At 41.4% G+C, this 24,706-nt stretch overlaps 1 protein-coding gene across 1 annotated transcript; it reads right to left on the bottom strand.

The window, feature by feature from the left end:
* Positions 1-11,139: 11,139 nt before the first annotated feature.
* Positions 11,140-24,147, bottom strand: otol1b (otolin 1b). Its single transcript, XM_034168301.1, has 5 exons — positions 24,046-24,147; positions 21,483-21,892; positions 21,288-21,377; positions 12,599-12,670; positions 11,140-12,505 (listed from the first exon to the last, which is right to left on the bottom strand). Exons 2-5 carry the CDS (start codon positions 21,880-21,882, stop codon positions 11,607-11,609), a joined length of 1,461 nt encoding a protein of 486 aa, XP_034024192.1. The 5' UTR covers positions 21,883-21,892; positions 24,046-24,147; the 3' UTR covers positions 11,140-11,606.
* Positions 24,148-24,706: the final 559 nt, after the last annotated feature.

Genomic DNA, 24,706 nt, shown 5'->3' with positions numbered 1-24,706 from the left:
ACCACAACTACAACCAATCGATGGTGTGCAGTGACGTTACACGCATCACGCGGTTTTGTTTACTCAGCCATACTGGACGGCAAGCTCCAGTACATCCACCAAAGCTGGATGTAGGTGGACAGCAAAGCTCATTTTTCCGATATAGCTAAAGCGTTCAATCAGGAACGTCAGAAGAGAAAATACAGAGAATCAATGACGATTCCTAAAATATTTTCCTCAGAAGTTTACCAGTTTCATAAATTTTGATCAGAAGCCAGATGGGTGGTATCCAGATATCCTGAGTAGTAAAACTCGTCTAAATGGATTCTGTATTTGCCCTATTGACGTATCCCATAATCCCTTGCGTGCCAGAGAGTTGCTGCAGTCAGACAACATATAGAGAATCAACACGATGACAGTTGTAAATTAATATTACACTACAAAAATTTATTTTTTTATGCTTTTCGTCACATTAATAAGAGACTGCTGCATGATACCCTGAAAACTTGCTAAAACAATTATAACCAATAATCTGTGATCTGCTACGTTTAATCTGCGTGGAATTTAATAAACGCTAACCGGATTTTGGACATATTATATATATATTATTCTGGAACAAAGAGGACAAACAGTGTTGTAAAGAACAATAATCAAGACGTTAAAGAGCAAACTTCACTTTCCCCCAGAACGACAGGAAGCGATCGTAGCTCACAACAGCTCCCATTGAAAATAACGGAGAGACAGCCTGTGATTCTCGCATGTTTACATAAAACAAACGCAATAACGTCTATAAACCCAGAGAATATATTCACGAGAGTTTTAGGCACAATATAAAAATAGTATTATGTTGCGATGTTAATTCTGTTGTCTGTGTGCAGCGTGATCAGAGCGTCAATGCAGTTCTCAATGTTACTGAGATCTCGCAGCACAGCGACCTCTCCGAGGTTTTGCAGGATTTGAAACGTCAATAGGGCGAATAACAGATTTTCACTCACATCGGACAAAATTCCTGTCTGATGGCAAAGTATTTCCATTAAAAGAAACCCATGTACCAGACAGAGCAGTCTGGACGTGCACAGTACAGAGGTATGAAATTAAAGTTTAGCACTGACACTCGCTGATTCGAGGAAAGTGGGCACCGTATTTCCGTGATTAAAAGAACGGCCGCTTATTTTTTAAACCGTGTTCACACACCGGACAGCTATCTGACTCCCACCTGCTAAATCAGACTCCTTCCTCCTGTCATATTTTAATAGTTTTTGCCATGTGTACACCGATTACATTTGATCATGGCTCAAATACATTTGGCAGAAAAGTCCACAAATATGATCAACTTTGCAACATGAAGTCAAAAATCTATAAAGTCATTAAATGACCTGCGGTTCATGGAGGAAATAGTACACCTTACCTTTAGAGGTGGATTGATTGTAGAAAATAGAGCTTGTTGAGGAACAAATGAATCCAGAAAAATTGGAAAAGGTGCGACAGAGTAATTGAAAATGGTCACATTTCACATCGCTCTTTATCAGTGGAAAAAAGATAAAAAAATGTACTCCAGAGCTCTTCTTTACATGGCTCGAGCAGTCGTAAGCACAACAATGAAACACTTGCTGTTCATGCACTGAGGAAGTTGCCGTCCAGATAGCCACATGACCACATATTACGTGACAGTGCCTGCACACCATCTATAGTCTATAGAATCAGCTAACAGGAGTTAATCCTCATCACTGACTGGGATCTGATACCAGATGAATTTCTAGAGCAGTTTTCTTCTTGTCAAATGTGTTGAATACAGTTAGTTCAGACGAAGCACCATCTTTGTGCATAGTCACTCTGTCTTATGCAGATTTATCATTCTGTTTCTTAACTGATTTCCGTGGGGTACTCGAAGTCACCTCATTGCCCGTGGACAAATGAATTCATAGTTTTGAGTGAACTGAAGACCAAGGTCTTCCCTGGCTGCTCCGCTTCTCCTCCACTACCATGGAAAAGGAGGCAGGCACCCACTAGCAAAGCCTGGCAGAAATCTGCCAAGTAGTGACGTCTCACACAGGAATTGGGGAAATATATTTTTTGCTGTTCTGTTTAAATTTTTTATTTTGCGTGTTAGTGAAAAAACACAACACTTGGGCTAAAAACTATTTATGTGTAGAATTTCATGCCGCAAAAAATAAACATGCATAAAAATGAGCACAGTAGCAGAGGAGGAGGCAGGAACCATCCAGCACGATAAATAGCTTGCATCTATGTCTATATCCAATCAGAAGCGCTGAGTGCAAAGAGCTTGCAGCCAATGAAATGGAGGAACTTGCTGAGGTTGCCTACATCCTTTTCTGCTACTGGAGGAGGTGGAGACCAGGCGGAGGTTTTCAAATCACGCAAGGCCCCACATTTTTAACAACAAAATATTGTACAGAAAACAGAGAGAATCTGTAAGCCTCAACAAACACCTGATTTAAAGAACGGCTACATTTTGAAAAGAACATCAAAACTCTTATAATGCACAAAAGCACCCATCAGGAAGTCCTGTTAGTCACACACATCCTCTGTTGTGATTCACTCACAACATGTCTGCCAGAGACACTATTGTACCTACTTTTCACACAGTAACAGAAACACACAAAATAATAACTTCCACAATTAGCAATTAATGCAGCATGTCAGTCACATGTCACTGTGATAGTTTTAATGTGTGTCTTTAGCTGTTGTACCAACATCTATTTTTCAGTGCATATTATTTACATTTTTAAAGTCATTAGAGCTCACACTGTTATGCATAAGTGATGCTACAGTTGTATGTAAAAGTCTGGGCACCCCTGATGATTTCCATGATTTTCCTTTATAAATCATTGGTTGTTTGCATCAGCAGTTTCAGTCAAATATATCATATAGCAGACAAACAGTGATATTTGAGAAGAGAAATGAAGTTTATAGAATTTACAGAAAGTGCAATAATTCTTTAAACAAAATTAGGCAGGTGCATTAAATATAGGCACCCCAACAGAAAAAAATACATCAGTATTTAGTTGATCCTCCTTTTGCAGAAATAACAGCCCCTAAACACTTCCTATAGCTTTCACTGAGAGTCTGGATACTGGCTGAAGGTATTTTGGACCATTCTTCTTTACAAAACATCTCAGTTTTGTTGGTTGGTTTCTAAGCATGGACAGCCCGCTTATAATCACACCACAGATTTTCAATAATATTCAGGTCTGGGGACTGAGATGGCCATTCTAGAACGTTGTATTTATTCCTCTGCATGAATGCCTTAGTAGATTTTGAGCAGTGTTTAACATTGTCTTGTTGAAAGATCCAGCCCCAGCGCAACTTCAGCTTTGTCACTGATTCATGAACATTATTCTCAAGAATATGCTGATATTGACTGGAATCCATGTGACCCTCAACTTCAACAAGATTCCCAGAACCTGCACTGGCCACACAGCATGATGGAACCACCTCCAAATCTTACTGTAGGTAGCAAGCGTTTTTCTTGGAATGCTGTGTTCTTTTTGAGCCATGCATACCACCCATTGTTATGTTTAAATAACTCAGTTTTAGTTTCATCAGTCCACAGTGTCTATTAGGTCTTTCTCCACCTTGTCTTAGTAATTTATTGCAAGTTTCTATAACTCCATATAGTACACACTCAGCCCAACTCATCTTGCTCAATGCACCTAAAATCAAATCAAAATATGGAGAACTATCCGTTACTTATGCTGCAGCAAAAGACTGGAACGGGATTCAAAAGGCATTAAAACTGAGCAACTTTGTGTCAAAAGGAATTTTTAAGCGAATTTTAAAGAATCTGCTGGATAAACCTGCTCATGCTTTGGCTAAAATGAAGTACTAAAATTATTACTTTATTCATATATATATATATATATATATATATATATATATATATATATATATATATATATGTGTGTGTGTGTCCCCTTCATCCGAGGTCGGGTCGCGGGGGCAGCAGCTCAAGCAAAGCCGCCCAGACCTCCCGATCCACACACCTACCCCTCCTCCGGGGGAACCCCGAGGCGTTTCCAAGCCAGCTGAGAAACATAGTCCCTCCAGGATGTCCTGGGTCTTCCTCGGGGACTGAAAATGTTAGTCTTTTACTAATTCTAGCCTGTTGTATATATTGTAAAAATGTGTTGATTGATCCACATTTGTGATATACATCTGTGTTTTTCCCAATCCACTAGGTTGTTATTGTAAATAAGAATCTTTTTCTTAATAACTTACCTGGTTAAATAAAGGTTAAATCAAATCAAATCACAGTACCTTATTACAAAATGAAGCTGGCTTGTCCAAAAGTGCTTTAGCATACCTCAAGCGACTCTGTTAGTGGCGTTTGCAGAAAAGGCTTCCTTTGCATTACAGCATCATACAGCATCTCTTTGTGCAAAGTGCACTGTGTATTTGAACGATGCACAGAGACACCATCTTCAGCAAGATCATGTTGTAGGTCTGTGGAGCAGGTCTGTGGGTTGACTATGACTGTTCTCCCCATCCTTTGCTTCAGCTTATTTCAGATTTTTCTTGGCCTGCCACTTGGGGCCTTAACTAGTACTGTGCCTGTGGTCTTCTATTTCCTCACTATGCTCCTCACAGTGGAAACTGAAAGCTGAAATCTCTGAGATAGCTTTTTGTATCTTTCCCCTAAACCATGATGTTGAACAGTCTTGGTTTTCAGGTCATTTGAGAGTTGTTTAGAGGCTCCCATGTTGCCACTCATTAGAAGAGATGCAAAGAGGGGAAACATCTGCAAATGGCCACCTTAAATACCCTTTCTCATGATTGGATTCACCTGTGTAAGGGGGTCAAGGGTCAATGAGCTTACCAAACCAATTTTGTGTTCCAAATCAATAAAATGACAAGGGTGCCCAAATTTATGCACCTACCTAATTTTGTTGAAATAATTATTGCACACTTTCTGTAAATACTAGAAACTTCATTTCACTTGTCAAATATCAGTGTGTTCGTCTGCGATATGATATATTTAACTGAATTTTCTGATCCAGACAACCAATGATTTATAAAGGAAAATCATGGACCTCAAACTCTTATCTAAAATAGGGCAGCGCAGTCTCGAACCTGAGTCTTTGAAACCCTGCTTGATATTGCGAGATTTGACCACTTTTGGGGACTGCCGTTGCACAATATGAACACAGCATCACCTCACATGGAAAATGGTGTACAGTGGTCCCTCGCTATAACGCGGTTCACCTTTCGCGGCCTCGCAGATTTGCGGATTTTTTTTGTGCAATTTTGCATGCTGCTTCTTTTTTTTAACAGCGTATTGTGTTCTGCATCTTTATCAGGCGGGTTGGTCGCGGCACCGGTCAGCATCACCGTGATTGCTCTCACTGCCTCCAATGCGCTTACTGAGTCTGCGGGCTCAGTAAGCGCCGCAGTGGGCCACTCACACCTCCCCCCCTGTCTGCTGTGTGGAGCTGCGGACAACTCTGGCAACAGGTCCAGAGACTACGCCCGCTGTTTTGATGCGGAGCACTCTGCCACCCCACAAAGATAGACTTCATGCAGAAAAATCCGCAGTGCTCGCTGCATGGTCTTAGTAACCGCAGCCACAGAGCTCTGTGGCCATGACTTGGATTCTTTGTGGGTCCTGCATCCGTACCCCTGGAGGCAGTGAGCGAAGGGAGAGCACACGCATTGTCTTCTGAGTGTGTCAGTTTATAATCTTCTCACCTAGAAGAAAAAAGAGAGTGTTTATACAGGAGAGAAAAGTGAGAAAATGTTCATGCCTGTTTGAGAAAATTGTATAAAGTGTGTACTGAGGGGTTTTACAGCCTTAAAACATCTATAATAATTGTAAAAAAATAATGCTGACTACTTCACAGATTTCGCCTATTGCGGGTTATTTTTAGAACGTAACTCCCGTGATAAACGAGGGACCACTGTATTGTTTTGTTTTCGGCTGCAATCACTGAAGCAGACGCGAAAAGTGCAGTCTTTTTTTGGTTCCCAGTGGAGAAGGCAAGACAAGGCAAATGTGAGCGGTCATGTCCTGTAAGTATTAAAAAATCAGAGAAAGTGCCATGTTTCTGATGTGGACACATGAGGGCTGTCCCAAGATGTAGGATTATTGCATCATATGTACCATAATTTAACTCTTTAGCGCCCGCTCTCAAATGAGACTGCACTGCCCAAAAGTCAGGCTCAGGTGAAAAGAACGCCTCCAATGGCAGCAGGTCTGAGGCGGTGGCATCCTTAACTGGGGAATGCTGGAGCTGACCCAAAGAGAACCACTGTGGTGCGGCCTGTTCTCTGTACCCATTGTATAGAAAGGTGCTTGTGTGGCACAGCGCCCATCAGAAGCAGTCTCTCGCTGTAAGCAAGATGAGGACCAAAGGCCATGGGGCAATGTGTCTCCCGATATAGAAGGCATTCCTCTAACATCAAGCAAACAACCATGCTCTTACTCCAGGACAAATCCAAGTAAAGAGGGTTTTGTGAGCGGCAAAGTCATCATTACAAGATTAATATCATAATTTTATGAAATGCTGTTATGATGATGATATACAATGACATAATTACAAGATGCTAAGTCATAATTACGAGATTTAAAGCCATGAGTATGAAATGCTAAGTCATAATTATGACATACAAGGTAATAATTAAAAGTCATGATTATGATATTTAAAGGTGATAGAGAGAGGTTGAATGGGGCATTAATCCTTGTTCTGTGATGTGATATGTAGCCCAAAAAAAATTGGTTGGGTCTGTAATGGCTCAGAACCTTCCTAAAAGGCGCTCTGAAACAGCTATGTTACTATGCTGGGTTTAGAATGCCTTGTTTGCTTTTTAATGGCGTCGTTTCGGAGCTTATTTGGCAACCTCATTATGAATCGCACATAGGTGTTGGCGCTGATCGGTTGCCGTTGTTTGATTGGCTGCCCTTGCTCTCACTGAAAATGCCGCTAAGAGGATTAGGAAAGTCTCCGGTTCAACTCAGAACAGAATGAAAATGATCGCTGATTCGCTCATTTCACTGTCAGTCAAAAATGGATTCAGCCTCAGAAAGATCATCCAATCATCATGCAGAAGCTGGGCGTCCGGGCCAGCCGAGGCCAGCCAACTGCCCCATAGACCCCCAGACACGCAGAGCCTCCGATGGGCGGGACAAAGCCCAGCATTTATCCAATGACTCGTCTCGTTTTGCTGCACTTGTGTCGCTATTGAAGTCTGTGGACGACGGTTTAAAGCACTGTGAAGCTGCGGGTTTGAGTGAGAGGAAATCCGCGTCGTTACCAGTGATAAGAAGCTGATTCTGAACAAAAGTTGAGCGCGTTGTAGTGAAAACGAGACGACAGTAATCTTCACTAACTTATTTAACAGATCACGTTTCAACATTGCTGTTGAGTGATAAATCTTGTTCCTCGCCCACCAACATGTGACATAAAGTCCAGTCACAAAATAATAATGATAATAAAAAAACGATCCAAAATAAATGTAAAAACAAATTTAAAACAAAAGAAAATGTGATACTTACAGGCTGTACTGATTGCTGGGGTTGATTTTGTCGCAGAGTCGGAACTGACCCTCTACTGAGTATTAAATGCCGACTGAAGCCAGTTCGAAATTGTGCAAACAGTCCTTCGTGAAATGCGCAGAGCAAAGAAATAGTCGGCGGTTGTATGTCCTGGGGATGCGGTTAAAAATTAATAAAAGCCATTGATCGCGTACATTGCTTTCCGTGGGAAGAATATGTAAAGATCGTAGTCCGCTATGACCGCCTGGGAAAGCACACCTGTAGCTCGCCATTGCTCCTCTTCGAGTGTTACGAATGGGTGGGCACAACCTCATGAATAATTAATTTCGAAGGGGCGTGTGTGAAAGGGTGTGTGTGTGTGTGTGTGTGTGTGTGTGTGGGGGGGGGGGGGGGCTATTGGTGAAAAAAATATGATAGTGCTGTGACTCTTAGCCGGAGGTCCCCAGCTTTTTACTCTGACAGACTGTTATGTTTAATGTCTGACTCTACTGCAGTGATGTAATCTACTGTCAGTATATGTTTAGGGGTCACTGAGAAATTTAGTCTTTTAGCGAGCACATCCTTTTCTGTCTGTGTAAGAACCCTGTTGGAGAGATTCTTTACCCAATTTTCCCTGTTGTCACTAATTTGTCTGGGTATATCTTTATAACTACAACCACTGCTCATGAAAGTACACCTTTTCTGCACTAAAAGGTTGTGAAACTTCCTGATTTGCTACTCCTCACTTTTTAAATGCTCAGACATTTGAATTTTAACTATGAACTTTGTGATCTTATTATGGACCTCTTCCCACACTAAAGTTTCTAACCTTTTGTGAAGACTATCAAGATCATGTTGGAGGTCTAATATTTTAAAATGAAGCCTTCTAATTCTAAGACCCAAAATCCTCCTAAGGTAACTGTGCTGGATCTTTTCTGCTGTGTGACCTGCTTCTAGTGCCTTTTGCTTCATGCTTTTGGGAATAACGTTGCTTTGTCTGCATCTCAGGTTAAATCTTAAGTGTCTAAAGTTAGCTATCTTTTTAGCAGTCTTTTTCAGCCAGTGCCAGGGCCTCATGTCCACAGTTGGTCGCAATGTTTCTGTGAAGGCTCTCAGTTATCCAGGTGGTTTCCATAGTAGAGAGGCTTGAATCTTTGACTGGACTGGGTTGCTTGACGCGAGAACATTTAGCTTCTAATCGTAGAAGCTTCCTCAGCTAAATTTCTTCCCCTGGTAGTCTGACCTCTGTCTTGACTCTTGTAGAGAAGAATAACAGAAGCCAGCAAAAGCTGGAGTTTTAAACCTAATCAGTCCCCTCCTACTGAGAGGCAGACTGCTATTGGCAGTGACTAACAATTGCTCTAATTAGCACCTACTGTACTCTAGTTAGCACCCTCCTAATGACAGGGCAGTTGTCCCTCCTAACGATGGGACTCTCCAGCCCATCCCAATCCAACCTGATAGAGCTTGAGAGGTGCTGCAAAGAGGAATGAGCAGAACTGCCCAAAGATAGATGCACCAAGCTTGTGGCATCAAGAAGACTTGAGCCTGTAATTACTGCCAAAGGTGCATCAACAAAGTATTGAGCAAAGGGTGCGAATACTTATGTATATAATTTCTTAGTTTTTTATTTTTAATAAAGTTGCAAAATTAAAAAAAAAAACATTTTTCATGTTGTCATTATGGGGTGTTGTGAGTAGTACAAAATGTTGAAAAAATGAAATCCTGTGAATACTTTCCAGATGCACTGTAACTGTATTCACTCACGGGCAATAAAAAAAAGAAAGCAATCTCCTATTTTAAACATTCAGCTCCTGCATCACATACTGGAACTCCAGCAAACCATTAAACAATCAGGATGCGTTCTGCTCGTGGAATGCACAGAAAGCAATGTGCACAGTGCACATAGAACGCACTGCAACCACCCACCAGCCTGCCAAAACACCATAAACAAAACAAGAATCAAATGCCTGAAGGATACCACTTTAATGTTTGTTTGTTTGTTTATTGTAATAGCCAATACATGAATGTGTGCAAGCGCAGTGTCCTTTGTGCACAACCGTTATGTCCCACATAAGCTGATATTTATGTCTGTTTTTAGTCTCCCTGTTCCACATGGAGACATTTTCAGGCCCTTGATGTCACCTTACATCATTTGGTGGTGTGATGTGGTGGTTTAAATTTATGGTGGCTACCAGTTATTGTGATAAAACTTAATTCTTATTAACATTACACATTCATGGTTCTGAAACAGATCTTATGTATGATTTGTAGTGACCAATAAGCCTTGTATATTTGAACAACATATGGACAAATCTGTTTGTAAAGTATTTACCTACTTTAATCACTACTTTTGATTGGATTTTGTTGTGATCAACTCAATAATAGAAGCTGAATGAGCAGTTGGAGTGTTGGGTTTCGGTTTGTCGTGGATCAAAAGTAAGATCCAGGCTTTCAATGATTTCTTGGACTTGACCATCAGAAGTGTGTGTTTTGTGGGGAAAGCACTGAACCTGTTGAAACATTCACTTATATTGGCAGTGGCATTCATATCTGTGTCATCGGCCTTTGAGGTCGAGAGACACCTGTGAAGACCTTATAGATTCATGAGGTTTCTCAACAGAGGATTGGTGATGTTGATACTTTTACAGGAGAATGAAGGCCCAAGGATGGCAACCACCCAGGAGCCATTGGGGTTCCACAGTGTGGTGCAGTGGTGGATCTGGAGGAGGACCAAAGGTGCGATAAAACATGGGAAAGATGTGACATAAGCAAAGGTTGACTGAAGAATGCTTGCATGCAGAATTGGTAGAAATCCAGTGTTTAAAATAAAAATTGTGCATTAAAAATAATGATGTGACAGTGAATATTTAGCTTCCCAATTTGCCTTAGAAAAATTTCTAGTGGCGCATAGCCCTGGACCTTTCATGTAGAGATGTGATTTTGGCATGCTCCTAAAGAAGTGGTACCACTGCAGTCAGCATCAGCTCAACAGCTGGCAACTTTGGCAATCATCTAAAAATGTTTGACATAATTTTTGTTGTTTTTTTTTTTTTTTTTTTTTTTTTTTTTTTTTTTTGTCAAAATATCTCCAATTATATACTTTGAATTTACAGTGCAAACAAATCTCCACAACATGAAGGACTCTCTTGAGAGAAAATAGACCAAATCTACAGGTTAACTTGAATCTACGTTATGTGCATTTTGACAAACTACAACCATAAAATCTTGTCTTCTTTTTATTGAGAAAATTATTTTCTTTGCCACTCTTTCTGTAACTGGTGAAGCAACAGACAAAAGTTGCAGTAGGCACAGTCACAGCCGCCGATAACTAACTCCTTCAGAGTTGATGTGGGTGTTTTGGTAACTTATCTCATACAAAACAAAAATGATAAATGGTAAATACGGGAACCATTTTTGGTGCGAGACAGCAGGAGTTTTGTCCCACGAGTAGTCACCTTCTTGCATGCACGTCCAACTGGAAGGAGGCCCTGGGAACACCCAGGACACATGGGGGGATGAAATCTCCCAGTTAGTTTCAGAATGCGTCGGGATCCCCCAGGAAACGTTACAGGACCCGGACAAGCAGCATAAAATGAATGAATATTTCCTTGTGCACCATGTTTTCCTATTTGCTACACACAGAAAATGTTTTTAAAATGGCAAACGAGTTTATCAGTGGATCTTTTTGTGCATCTTTAACTGTAGTGTATATACTGTCTAATTGTTGATGATGATAAACAGAATAAAAAAGTTACATGAAAATGAACAAGTTTGCATCAGATAAGTGAGGTGAAAAGTTACCGCAGAGCGTAAAGGATACCATGGAGCCATTGCACTTCAATGAGAGCATTGGCAAAAGTAGATTATCTATAAATACATGATAGTGATGGGCTGGAAATGACAGGCCATCTGCTGCAACAACAGACAATAAAAAGGTTCTATAAGAACACAGCAAAGGGACATGAACTCAATGTTGTGAGTCCTTAAAGACTGGAAATAGTGCATTGTGCAGCAAAGTCATGAGAGGAATTCATGAGTATCATCATCTGGCACCACAATTATTTGGCCTTTTTAAAGATTTGGTGAGGCTGAGACAGTGCAGTGGATCAAAAGGTGACCAGTAACCTGGCAGATGTCAGGGTTTATCCGGATATAGCAGGAATCCAGAAAAGATGCTGTCATCCTCACTGCTGGCGTACACACCATTCCAATCTCTGAGTGTCTCCACCCAAACCTGATCACCGGCTGCCAGCTGCAGTACCACCAAAGTAGATGCCTGATCGATATCCTGTCCATACAAGGAGTCTCGTGTCCGTACACGCCGTGAGCCATTCACCACCAGAGTGGTACGTAGTGGCTGATTACGCACGGTAATATGGTAAGAGAAAACGTAAACGCCAGCATGAACACACGTAAATCTGCTGGAGGACACGTTGAAGTGGTTTTCCTCATTGTAGAAAATCTTGTCAAAGTGGATCGGGAAGCCAGAGAGAGGGAAAGACTTTCGAGGGGATATTCCTACACTGAAAGCGGAGCGTTTTTGGGGAACTCCTGATCCCTTAGCTCCTTTAAGCCCACGAAAGCCCCGATCTCCTCTCATGCCTCGTTCACCTTTGTCTCCTTTTGTCCCAGGCAACCCTCTTGGGCCCATTGCACCCTCTGGCCCCTTTAGCCCGGATTCCCCTTGTGGTCCAGGAAGTCCTGGATCACCTCGCACCCCCACAGGACCTGGAGAACCATGCTTGCCATTCATGCCTGGAATGCCCATAGCTCCTGGGATACCTGGAGATCCTTGATCCCCTGCATTACCTTTTGGTCCTCGCTCTCCCTGCATGGTGCACTCTCCCTTATCACCCTTTTCTCCCTTCACACCTTGCTCTACTGGTGTTCCTGGAGGTCCACGTGGTCCCTCTTTTCCTGGTTCTCCTTTCTCACCAGCAGTCCCGTTGTGACCAGGTTCACCACTCTCACCAATGTCACCTTTCAAACCTTGTAAACCCATTTCACCTTTCACACCTTTTAAACCAGCATCACCTGCAGAGCAAATTGTGTGTTAAAACGGATTACGTCTGCCTCCAGTATAGACGAATCCATCAATCACCTGCACAGGTTACACTGTTTCTCTACCTTTCTGTCCGGGTTTCCCTGGCGCTCCTTGTGTCCCAGCTATGCCACTGTTTCCTCTGTCCCCTTTATCTCCTAATAAAAATGATATAGCAAACATTTCATGAACAATCACTAACAAATGCATCAGCACTAACAGTACAGAAAGAATTATGTTTTCATTTGGCTCTATAAATGAACATGGGTAGGTTTTGATTTTTAGTGGTCACTTAACCATGAAGCTGTGAACTGTGATGCAGCAGACAAAGTTGGACAATTAGTCAAAGAACAATGTCAAGTTTTGTGACCACATCTGAGGCCTGAGGCCAAAAGGCCATTTGATACAAATACAAATGATTTCATACATGCTGCCACCTGGTCAATATGTGAGCATTATTAGCATCAATCGTTGATACACACACACACATGCACGCGCAGGCACAGTGCATCTGGAAAGTATTCACAGCGCTTCACTTTTTCCACATTTTGTTATGTTACAGCCTTATTCCAAAATGGAGAAAATTCCTGTTTTATCTTCGTCAAAATTCTAATGACAACACCCCATAATGACAACATGAAAAATGTTTTGTTTTGCAAATTTAGTAAAAATAAACGAAGAAATCACCCTTTGCTCAATACTTTGTTGATGCACTTTTGGCAGCAATTACAGCCTCAAGTCTTCTTGAATATGATGCCACAAGCTTGGTGCACCTATCTTCGGGCAGTTTTGCCCATTCCTCTTTGCAGCACCTCAGGTTTAATCAGGGGAGTGTCGGTGCACAGACATTTTCAGATCTCTCCAGAGCTGTTCAATCAGATTCAGATCTGGGCTTTGGCTGGGCCACTCAAGGACATTCACAGAGTTGTTGTGAAGTGACTCCTTTGATATCTTGGCTGTGTGCTTAGGGTCACTGTCCTGCTGAAAGATGAACCGTCACCCCAGTCTGAGGTCAAGAGCGCTCTGGAGCAGGTTTTCATCTAGGATGTCTGTGTACACTGCTGCATTTGTCTTCACTGTAGCAATGGTGCCTGTTTCCCTTCACACATGACGCCTGGCATTCATGCCAAAGAGTTCAATCTTTGTCTCATCAGACCAGAGAATTTTGTTTCTTGTGGTCTGAGGCCTTTAGGCAAACTCCAGGTGGGCTGCCATGTACCTTTTACTAAGGAGTGGCTTCCGTCTGCTACGCTACTATACAGGCCTGATTGTTGGATTGCTGCAGAGATAGTTGTCCTTCTGGAAGGTTCTCCTGTCTCCACAGAGGAATGCTGGAGCTCTGACAAAGTGACCATCTGGTTCTTGGTCACCTCTCTGATTAAGGCCCTTCTCCCCCAATCACTCAGTTTAGACGTGCGGCCAGCTCTTGGAAGAGATCTGTGGATCTGAACTGCATCCATTTATGGATGATGGAAGCCACCGTCCTCATTGGGATGTTCAGAGCAGCAGAAATGTTTCTGTACCCTTCCCCAGATTTGTGCCTCGAGACAATCCTGTTTCTGAGGTCTACAGACAATTCCTCTGACTTCATGCTTGGTTTGTACTCTGATATTCACTGTCAATTGTGGGACCTTATATGTAGACAGGTGTGCGTCTTTCAAAATCATGTCCAATTGACTGAATGTACCCCAGGTGGACTCCAGTTAAGCTGTAGAAACAACTCAAGGATGATCAGTGGAAACAGGATGCACCTGAGCTCAATTTTGAGCTTCATGGCAAAGGCTGTGAATACTTACATACAAGTGGTTTCTTAGTTTTTTATTTTTAATAAATTTGCAAAAATCTCAAAAAACCTTTTTCACATTGTCATTATGGGGTATTGTGCATAGAATTTTGAGAGGAAAAAAATGAATTTCATCCATTTTGGAATAAGGCTGTAACATAACAAAATGTGAAAAAGTGTAGTACTGTGAATACTTTCCAGATGCACTGTATCCCTCTGTTTGACAAGTGTTTAGTGATAATACGCAGTCCTGCCACAGTGAAAGTCAAAAACATATTTCACATTGCTTAAAATACACACCAGCTTTGTTTCTGGTGAATGGCAAGTGTGATATGGCCAATCAGGTAGTGACTTACCAAACAATTAAACATGTTTATTTAGCTCAAGCCCCTTTAAGGGGGCTTAGACCCTTGAGCTCAAGAAATAGCTCCAGGGGGAAATATTACAAAAAAAAATTGCAACGGAGCAACTGCAACACTGAACAGACTGCCAATGAAGCAAGGGAGAAGAAAATAAAGAAAATGATCATATGGACCACTAACGCTGATACACTGACTAATGACAAAATTGTAGAGCTGAAACGCAGAATAAGTAGCCAGGAATCAAACCCCCATATCCTTATGATAACTGAAGTAAAACCTAAGAACTATAGAAGAGAACTTACATTTGAGGAATTTCACATACAAGGGTACATCACAGAAGAAATCAACGTATTTGACAAGAATAAAGGAAGGGGTGTTATAATTTACATTCACAAATCGTTAGAAAATATTTATCAATTGTATAAACCTCAGGTACAATATGATGAAGCACTGATAATTCAGCTACCTTAGAGCAAGATTGTAAAATGGTGGCAGGCACCTTATATCGAAGCCCGTGCAGCACTGAGTTAACGCAAGTTAAATGAACTGATAGATGAATTAATGGCTTTAAATTGCACTCATGTGTTACTAGTGGGTGATTTTAATGTTCCAAAAGTAGACTGGAAATCACTCACAATTAATGCAAACAAAAAGAGAATTGAATTCCAATTCATTGAGAAAATAAGAGATCACTAACTTACACAACATGTGAGCAAGCTGACAAGAGGCCGTGGAACGGATAATGGGGAAAATATGATCCATGACTACAACATCGATGCCCCCACAGGGAAAGTAATCATTCTGTGCCGAACATTAAATGTAATGCCTTCACAGAGGACACAAGTGTTAAGTTACAGTGTACGCAAGTCTAACATGTCTAAAATTGTGCAGGAAAAAAAAACATACTAGACAAGATCCAGATTAACCAGATTATCAAGAATAATTTACAATATGTAAATGGATCAACAAAATTCTCATGCTTGAGTCAAACATATACATGTAACTGTTAAGTTATTACTGTAGTTATAATTAATTATTATATTATGGCCAGCACATATGAGGCTGTGTTGAATCCCAACAACACAGAAAGCCAGTCTGTCTCTGCTGATGTTCTCAATAGAAGTCGGAGAGGTAACTGAAAGGAGGTCAATGATCCACATCAATCTTCATGAATTGGCATGTCTAATGTAATATATAATATAATCAATATTATACAAATAATAAATGTTTATGTCTTCAATGGTACGAATATTTAATGAGGTGAAAGTTGATACGTTCCATCTTTCACTGAATTAAATATTAATTCCATTGAAAGAATGTACAAACATTCATTCGTTTTATATAACAACAAAAATACATCCTTGTTATTTGATATTTTATTAATTTATAAACAACAGAAAAGGGACTTACATTTTATGTGTTCATCACTGATGCCTAACAATCCAACACAAACTTTAAACAGGAGCCCAAAATTGTTCTCTGTAGTCTGTGACACTGTCCACTGACTTCATGTGCAGACTGCTGTCTGCTTTCCTCACTCCAGTGAAAAAGTGCATCAGAGATTTGTCCAGCTTTTCATCCTAACACCGCTTCGTGCCTCCAGACGTCTTACAGTGTGGTGGATTTATTTATTTATTTTTTTCTGTTAGAAGAATGAGCAGCATCAGTTAGCTCCTTCAAATCATTGCCCGCCAGCAAAACAACTCCGCCGTGTTTAGCTAAATGTCTCCCCCGATAGTGTGAGCGCATGCGGTGGTTGGGGCGTGCAATAGCACATTTCATACAGCACCAAAATTGCATGCTAAAAAGAACTATTGCACAGTCAATGAAACACAACAGCAAATGGCATGAATAATCCATGTCACGTGTCATACAAGCCACCAATCAAATGACAAGGATCCACTCAGCCGTTACATAAAATATAACAGACACTGTGCATGCGCACCATTTTCATTGATTTCTTGCCAGAAATTTTCCCATTTCCATTCCAGATTTCTCCTGTTTATGCAGCTAAAATGTGTTGAACTTTTCAAATTTGGCATGTTCGTATTTTAATCTACAACCAGTGTTATTTTCAAATAGGCCGCATCAGCTGGAACAAGAATGTGTTTCTGGGAGTATTTTCGCGTTGATCCGATTGCATAGTGGTTTCTGGGGTGCCTGGATGTGCACATTAGACCACCTGCAATTACAGCGACCTTTAGCTGAAGCCCGGCGTCTCAGACTGAACGGTCCCCCCTAAAAATCGGTCCATCCTGCCTTCACTGCGCATGCGTCATTTGGGACCACAGCACCATGTCTGAGATGGACTCTCTACATCCAAAGCGATCAAAGGGATTAATGTGATTATTAACCATCATATGACAAGGTAAAACCTCTTAAATCATTCTAAAGTCAGTTTTAAGCAGAAACGAGGCGATAATCACTTCCATTTTGCTACTGATGCACCGAAATGATGTAGGCACAGCTGCAGGTCAGACATCTGCCATGCAGCTGTGATCTGATCAGTCCGCCGTCTTTTATTACGAAATAATGCTGAATTTATGAGGAAAGCTTCACCTATCTGTCGGTGAGATAGATGTTGACTGGAGTGCAGTTTTAAGCAGAAACGATGTGATAATCAGTGGATCACAGCTGACGCTTAGGAATGACGATGCTCATGCTCCGAACTGATGCATGCACAGTGAAGGCAGGGTGGACCGATTTTTAGGGGGGTCTGTTCAGTCGGTGACACTGGGGTTGCTGAATAGCTGCCTCTGCTGGAAACTGTGGTGGTTGGGGAAGAGCAGGCTGAGGCCACAGGCAACAGGTGGCTGTGAGCCATCCCCCTGCCTCCATCTGGCAGGAGGGATGCTACCTTCCAGTGGAGGAAACTCCTGTAGACTCATGATGTTAAATTTGTTAGTCTGCAAGATGTCTGCAAGTGGAGAGGCGGGAGAGACAACAGTTAGACTCTGTGCTTGTCCTTGCGTGCTCTGGACCAGTTCCCGCAGTCTGTGAGAAGCTGAACTCACCGGGGCTGCCACTTGTCCTTTGTTGTTGGGAGCTCTGGACTTAAGCTTTGCCTTCAAGGGGAACCACAGATTTTCACTTTGGGCTGTAACAGACCCAGGCTCGGGGATTCTGATGGTAATGGAGGTGTAGGCTTGGGGATTCTGATGGTAATGGAGGTGTAGCCTCGGGGATTCTGATGGTAATGGAGGTGTAGCCTCGGGGATTCTCATGTTAATGGAGGTGTAGGCTCAGGGATTCTGATGGTAATGGAGGTGATCCATGGAAGAGTGACTGTGGCAGAACCCTACACTCTAAAAAATGACCTGCTGTCTCAATGAGAAAAAGTGATGTAACAATTTCAACTTTCAACTGAGTTAATGCCACAAGACTTCTCTATTTAAGTTGAAATAAGTTTTAGTTGAGATGAAATAACTTTAAAAAAAATCTCTGCAAAATGTTACATCACTTTTTTTCTCGTTGAGACAGCAGGTCTTTTTTTAGAGTGCAGTTACTGCAACCAAGGAAGATCTACAGCTCAGATCATCACCATTTCTTATCTTTTCCAAAGCTCTTCTCTTCTCCTCATTCTGGAACAAGTTTTAGTCTCAGGTGTGCATAAGGTGTTCAACAAATGTGTTGGCAATATTCCCAGCAACCTGTAATCTGACCTGTCTGCTCTGGAAGCTGAGCAACGGTTCACATCACAGTAAACCCTCTGTATTTACTCTGATCAAGTCATCACTTCATTGCTGACTTTGATACAGATTAGACAAACACACTCATGTGCATGAACACAGTGACACCTAAGACAATCTGACATGTGACCCTAATGACCTTGACCTTCACCAAAATGACTGAACCTCTAATTGTCCAACCGTGTATCACATTTTATCCAAATCAGGTGGAAAATCTAACTCCATGACCTAACTGGATTCTTTTGTCAAAATCATCAACAGGACGTGAGAGGAGTCAACCAATAAACAGAGGCAGGTATGACTTTCACTCCAATGATTGATCTTTAACAAATTTGACCTTGCTTGGCAATTCTAGAACCTACCCCCTATGTGTGCCTAGTTTGGTGTAAATCAGAGTAAAAATGAAAAAGAAATATCGTGATTTTGATCATTAAACCCCAATGACCTTGAACTTTGCCAAAACAAATCTCTTAAGGGCAATTCTGGGGTCAGCTAACATGCACAAAGGAGGTTTGGTGGAAATGTCCGAAGCGCCTCGGAGGAGTAGTGGTATAAACACAAACACAAAGATTTCTCTACTATGATGCACCAACATCCTAGAGGGTGTTCTTAAAGAAAGAAAGAAAGAAAGAAAGAAAGAGAAAGAACTGTTTCCTCATCTATTACACTTGTTTTGGTTTTCAAGCATAGCGATGTCTTGCTTCACTGGCAGTGACAGTTTTTTAGACATCATGAAAACAAATAACTGCAAAAGATTCCAGTGGCAAAGACAACACTTGAAAACAATAAGCACTTTATCTGCTTACACTCTAAAAAAAAAAGGAACTAAAAAAGGAACTGCTGTCTTTCAACTGAGTTAATGCCACAAGACTTCACTAGTTAAGTTCAAATAACTTTTAAAAAAATCCATGAAAACTGTTACATCATTTTTTCTCATCAAGACAGCAGTTCATTTTTACTGTGAAGGCTTTTCATTCATACGTCTGTCCGTCTGTTTGTCTGTTTGTGCTAAGTATAAGTCCAGTCCTATTACTGCCAGACTCTTGAAATTCACAGGGAACATTCTTGGGACACAAACCTTGGACAAGTCCAAAGATGGCTAACCTTGATGTATTTTAAGAGGTGTTAACCCCCCAAAATGTGAATCTGCTGCAAAACATGAATTATCTGCAAACCATTCATGAAAATTTACAAAAACAATGAATATCTGCAAACTGTTAATAATTTTGCTGCAAACTGTGAATAAAATATGCCACAAAACATGAGCACAGGTCTTGCAAAACATGAGTTGCCAAACGTGAATACCATCCATGATATATATTTTCTTTCAGTTTAAGTAGCTTACAGATTTCAGGTTATGGATCAATTACTTCAGGAAATCATGATCGCAAACTCTATGACCACAAGAATGCATATATTTGGGGGGGGGGGGGGGTGAGCACCGAGGGGGTTCATGCTTCTGGCATCAAGCGCCTGGCCCTGCTGGGCGTGACATGCTCCAGGGACAGTGACAGGTGGGAGTTTGACGGGGGGGGGTACACCTGTCAAACGGTAAAGCAGGTGTCAAACTCAGGGAGGACAGAAACCTTCTGTGGAGCAGAAGTGCAAAAGCTCACTTGATCTTTATTTTAAGTATGAATACAGACCGTGAAAGCTGAGCCTCACAATCCTTCTGACTTTTTTGTGTTCTGAGTAGGAGGTGTCAGAAAAGTTACAACAGGGACAACCTGCTTGTGGCGGCGAAATGTTCATAGCCACGTCACTTTTTGATTGTTCAGTGTCGACTCTTCCTATCACCATGAAGAATTCACCAAGCGTTCAAATGTTCAGCCACCCACCACGCTCGCGAGTAAGGGGTGCCGCAGGCGTGCAGTCATAATCCCACAGATGGTAGCTTCGCACCATTGGCTCCTCAGCCAAGCACATACACCAAATGTTGAAGAAATTTATTTAAATTATTTAAGTTTATATACATGTTTTTCATATATTATGCTAGTAAGAAATAAACACTTCTAAACCTGAAAATGCTGTTTTTGGAACCTAATAGCACCTCTGAGCTTATTGACAAGACATTTTGCCAAGGTTAGCATGGCGACGTCATTTTCTGGTGTAGCTACTTGCTAACAGCTTTGTTTCTAGTATATTATGTAAAAGTTAGAAATAAACACTTCTAAAACTGAAAACGCTGTTTATGTAACCTCTGGAGTCATTTAAAAGATGTTTTGCAGACGTTAGCTACACAATAACTTTTGCTAACTCAAAGCTAACTTCTTATGGACTTAATTTTGTCTCAGTACCTTCAGATGCACAGAGGGTGATCTACAAATATTGCTTGATTTGCACAACATGAACAAATGATGATGAAAAATGATGATTTGATTTGAAAATGTACAAACTGTATATAAGACAATAGGATCTTAATGATTAATTAAACAACTGGAAATTGTAAAGAACACAATGCTCATATGGCTAAGGGCATTTTAGCTTTGCATTATATTTTAGAGTGTACTTGTAAAGGAAATGAATAACATGCACAAAGGGCAACACACCGACAGCAGTTAAAACTGCTTCCTCATAGGGAGAAGGTCCCGGGTTCACTTTTGAACCCGTCCTTTCTGCGTGCAGTTTGTATGTTCTCCCCATGGAGGGATGGATGGAACATGGATAAAACCATCAAACAGCTCTCAGTTGTCTTATTATATGTGAATAAACGCAAATAAATCTACACAGTTCACCTGTACTAGATGTGCAGTAAATGCCCTCAAATTAAAAATGACACAGTGGACTTTAAGCTCGTATTCATCTTTTCTTTTTAACTCCAATATGCATGTCGTAAGACCAATGTCTGATGCTTGATGATTCAGCAAATTACTTGCATTTTTTTTTTTAATAATGAGAAATAATTGTCATTTTCACTGTGCTTTACCACTTTCTTACACACCTTTATCTCCTTTAAGTCCCATAGGACCACTCGGCCCCTGTGGTCCAGGTAAGCCACTTGGTCCTGGGAGACCTTTTTCACCGGGAGCCCCTAAATGAAGAAAAAATGTCAAAAATGGGGGTGGGGCAAATTAAATAAAATCACTTCCATTCTCTTTTCTGGAGTGTAAGTGCTATTATTCAGCTGATGTTTTACCTGCCAGGCCTTTGTCCCCCTTTGGGCCCTGGGGGCCTCTCTCAGGTGGACAGCACTCACAGAAATTGAAGTAACACTCGCTGTAATCCAGGGTGTAGTTCTCATGACCAACACCAGGGTTCTCCGTTCGCTCAGTGTTGTACTGGGAGAAGATGTGATTTGTGTTGGTCTTCCTCTCTGTCGTAATTGGTGGGTGGGTCACCACAGGACTTGTGGTCTGTGCTATCTTGAGAGCTTTAGGTTTGCTCGTGGTCACAGGGCTGTGACCTGTGACCTGTGGGATGGGTTTCTTGGTGTACTGGTACTTTGGCGAAGTCTTAACCTCAGCATAGGGTACCACAGTTAGTAAAACCACAACTACAGCCAGTAGGATCAACTGCCAGGAGATAATCCTCATCATTGACTGGGACCTGAAACCACATGAATTTGGAGAATAGTTTGCTACCTGTCAAGTGTACTGAATACAGTTATTTTAGGCTTTTGTGGTGACTTTCCAGATGAGCCTCTATATGCACAGTCACTCTCTCTTGTGCAGATTTATCACTCTATTTGTTAATAACTTTAACTTTATTTAACTGAGGGGGGGCATGGTGGATTAGTGGTTAGCACTGTTGCCTCACAATGAGAAGGTCATTTCTCACTCACCAAACCTGCATGTCTTTGGAAGTGGGAGGAAGGCAGAGCCCCCAGAAGGAACCCCCACAAACACAGTGGTGAGCATAGTTCCACGAATCCGCTAACCACTAATTAGCAAAACTAACTTTTTCAGCTAACTCTGAAACCCTCAGCGGACCAATTAGCACCTGCTAAATTGAGTTCAGCTAACTTTCAGTCTGCTAACATGTTTTTTGCTGGTAAAGTGAGTAAGGTTTAACAGTCAAAAATGTTTGTAACCCCTAAAATCATACGTTAGTTCCTGTCTGCTGTGCGTCTGCAACAGTCAGGACGGTGTTCTGTCGAGATGAGCCCTCGTAGCGTAAATCGACAGTGTGTCTGCTTTAAAGACAGCGTGTACATGCAAATCTTTACTTCTTTAAAGTGAAAAGACATTTATTGCTGTATTTTTATGTAAAGGCAAAACTAATGTGGGTTTTCTTTGGTGGGGAAGTTCAACTCAACAGATGAGGTGTAGATTTTACCAGTTGTGTTGAACGCAACACAGGTGAGCCGTTCCTGTGTTTATAAATATTTTTTATTTTTTTTGTGCATTTGTTTTGTGTTTGTGAACGCAGCTCCGCTAATGGTTTAATATATAATACGCACAAAGTGCCGTGCAGGAGCGCGAAGCTCCCTCTTATGGCAGACGAAAGCACAAACAGGAAACGGCACAAAAAAAAATCACAATCCAGTGTCACAGACCGAAGGGTTCCCCTAAAAATCACCTCCCCCTCCCATGACACGGTTCACAGATTAACACCTCATTTCTGCTTCAAACTGCACATCAGTCATCATCTATCTCAGCGACAAATATCTGAAGCTTTTGTACAATAATCATTTCCACATAAATTCAGCATTATTTCATCATAAAAGGCAGCAGAAGCGATCAGAGTGCCACGGCTAAACGAGCTGCTAGCTGCTGCGTTCACTGTGCGTCCGACATTTCAAACGTCACAGAATTTCACCTAGTTTCTGAATATAATGGCCTCGTTTCTGCTTTGAAATGGCTCTAGAATGATTTAAGAGGTTTTACCTCATCATCTGATGGTTAATAATCCCATTAATCCATTTGATTGCTTTGGGTGAAGAGACTCCATCTCAGATGTGCTGCTGTGGTCCGAAATGATGCATGTGCAGATGCAAAAGGCGGACCGATTTTTAGGGGTGGACCATTCGGTCTGCAACACCGGGAATGGCACAAAAAATCTGCCCAGTGAGAAAAAAGCCACAAACCAGACAACATTGTCGTAAAAAGCCGTAAAAATCCACAAACCGGAAATGACGTGGTGAGGTGCTGAAGAGCTTCACTCGTTCATGTCCGCGACACATATTATAGAGATAAGCTATGAGTTCTAATACTGCAATTTGCTGATTTTGATAAAGTTGAGGACAGTGTTTGGGGTTTTATTTTTTTATTTTTCGTGTGTTCATTTTGTGTTTGTGATCCCACAGCCCCTGCAGTGCTTTAACTCGAAACTGGCTAGCCGACATATGTGGCTGCGACCGAGTCAATACTAAAAGTAAGCGGTTAGCAGTAATTTCCACTAAATTTTTTAGTAGTTTATCAGCATAGCATTATAAAACTTAACTTTTCAGTTAGCAGATTAACAGTGATCAAAGCTAACTTTTCGGTTAGCTGTGCCCACTGCACAAACATGAGGAGAACAAACTCCCCACAGAAAGGACCAGGTGGGAAGCAATCCCAGGACCTAAGCCATCGTGCTGCCGGTGTCTGCCAAATTCACTTTTGTATCTACTTTTCACACAGCAACACAAACAAAGCAATTAATGACACATCAGTGTCCAAAGACATATGGACGTCACTGTGATAAAAAGCATCTTTAGCTGTACCGGAATGCAATTTTCAGTGTGCATTATTTAAATTTTTTAAGTAATTAAAACTCACCCAGTTATGTGTAAGTGATGTGGTTATCCAGACTCTCTAGCAGGCTTGGAGGCAGCAGCAGGAGCTCCGGCTCTATCTAATAGCTCTGCCAGGCTCAGATGAAAAAAACACCTCTACCAATGGCAGTGCTTGCTCCGAGCAAAAGGGGAGGTCTGATATCCAACTATGGCATGCTGGAGCGGACCCAAGGAGAACCACTGTGCTGTGACCTGTTCTCTGTACCCCTGTTGTATAGAAAGGTGCTTTTGTGACATGGGATACAGCACCCAACAGAAGCACTCCCTCGCTGCAAGCAAGATGAGGACCAAAGGCCATGGGGCAATGGGTCACCCAATATAGAAGGCATTCCTCAAACATCCAGCGAACGGCCGTGCTCTTACTCCAGGACAAATCCAAGCAAAGAGGGATTTGTGACAGAGGCCAGCACAAGAACAGACTTTTTTTCTAGCTTGGGCTTGGTTTAATCTGCAAGTTAGGTGCACACTGCTTATACGTGTTTGTGTTTTACCAAATACAATGTGCAAATAAAGAAATAAACATTTAATTTGAAAAAAATCATCATCAGTCTCAAAATTACCTTTCTTCTCAAAAAATCTCAAAAAAGTAATTTCACAATGTCTTGATGCTTATGGAATTTGTCCAGTAACAATATCTTATTATT

Source organism: Thalassophryne amazonica, chromosome 4 (assembly GCF_902500255.1).
Source record: "Thalassophryne amazonica chromosome 4, fThaAma1.1, whole genome shotgun sequence".
NCBI lineage: Eukaryota > Metazoa > Chordata > Actinopteri > Batrachoidiformes > Batrachoididae > Thalassophryne > Thalassophryne amazonica.
This window is presented reverse-complemented; position numbering and strand designations above follow the sequence as displayed.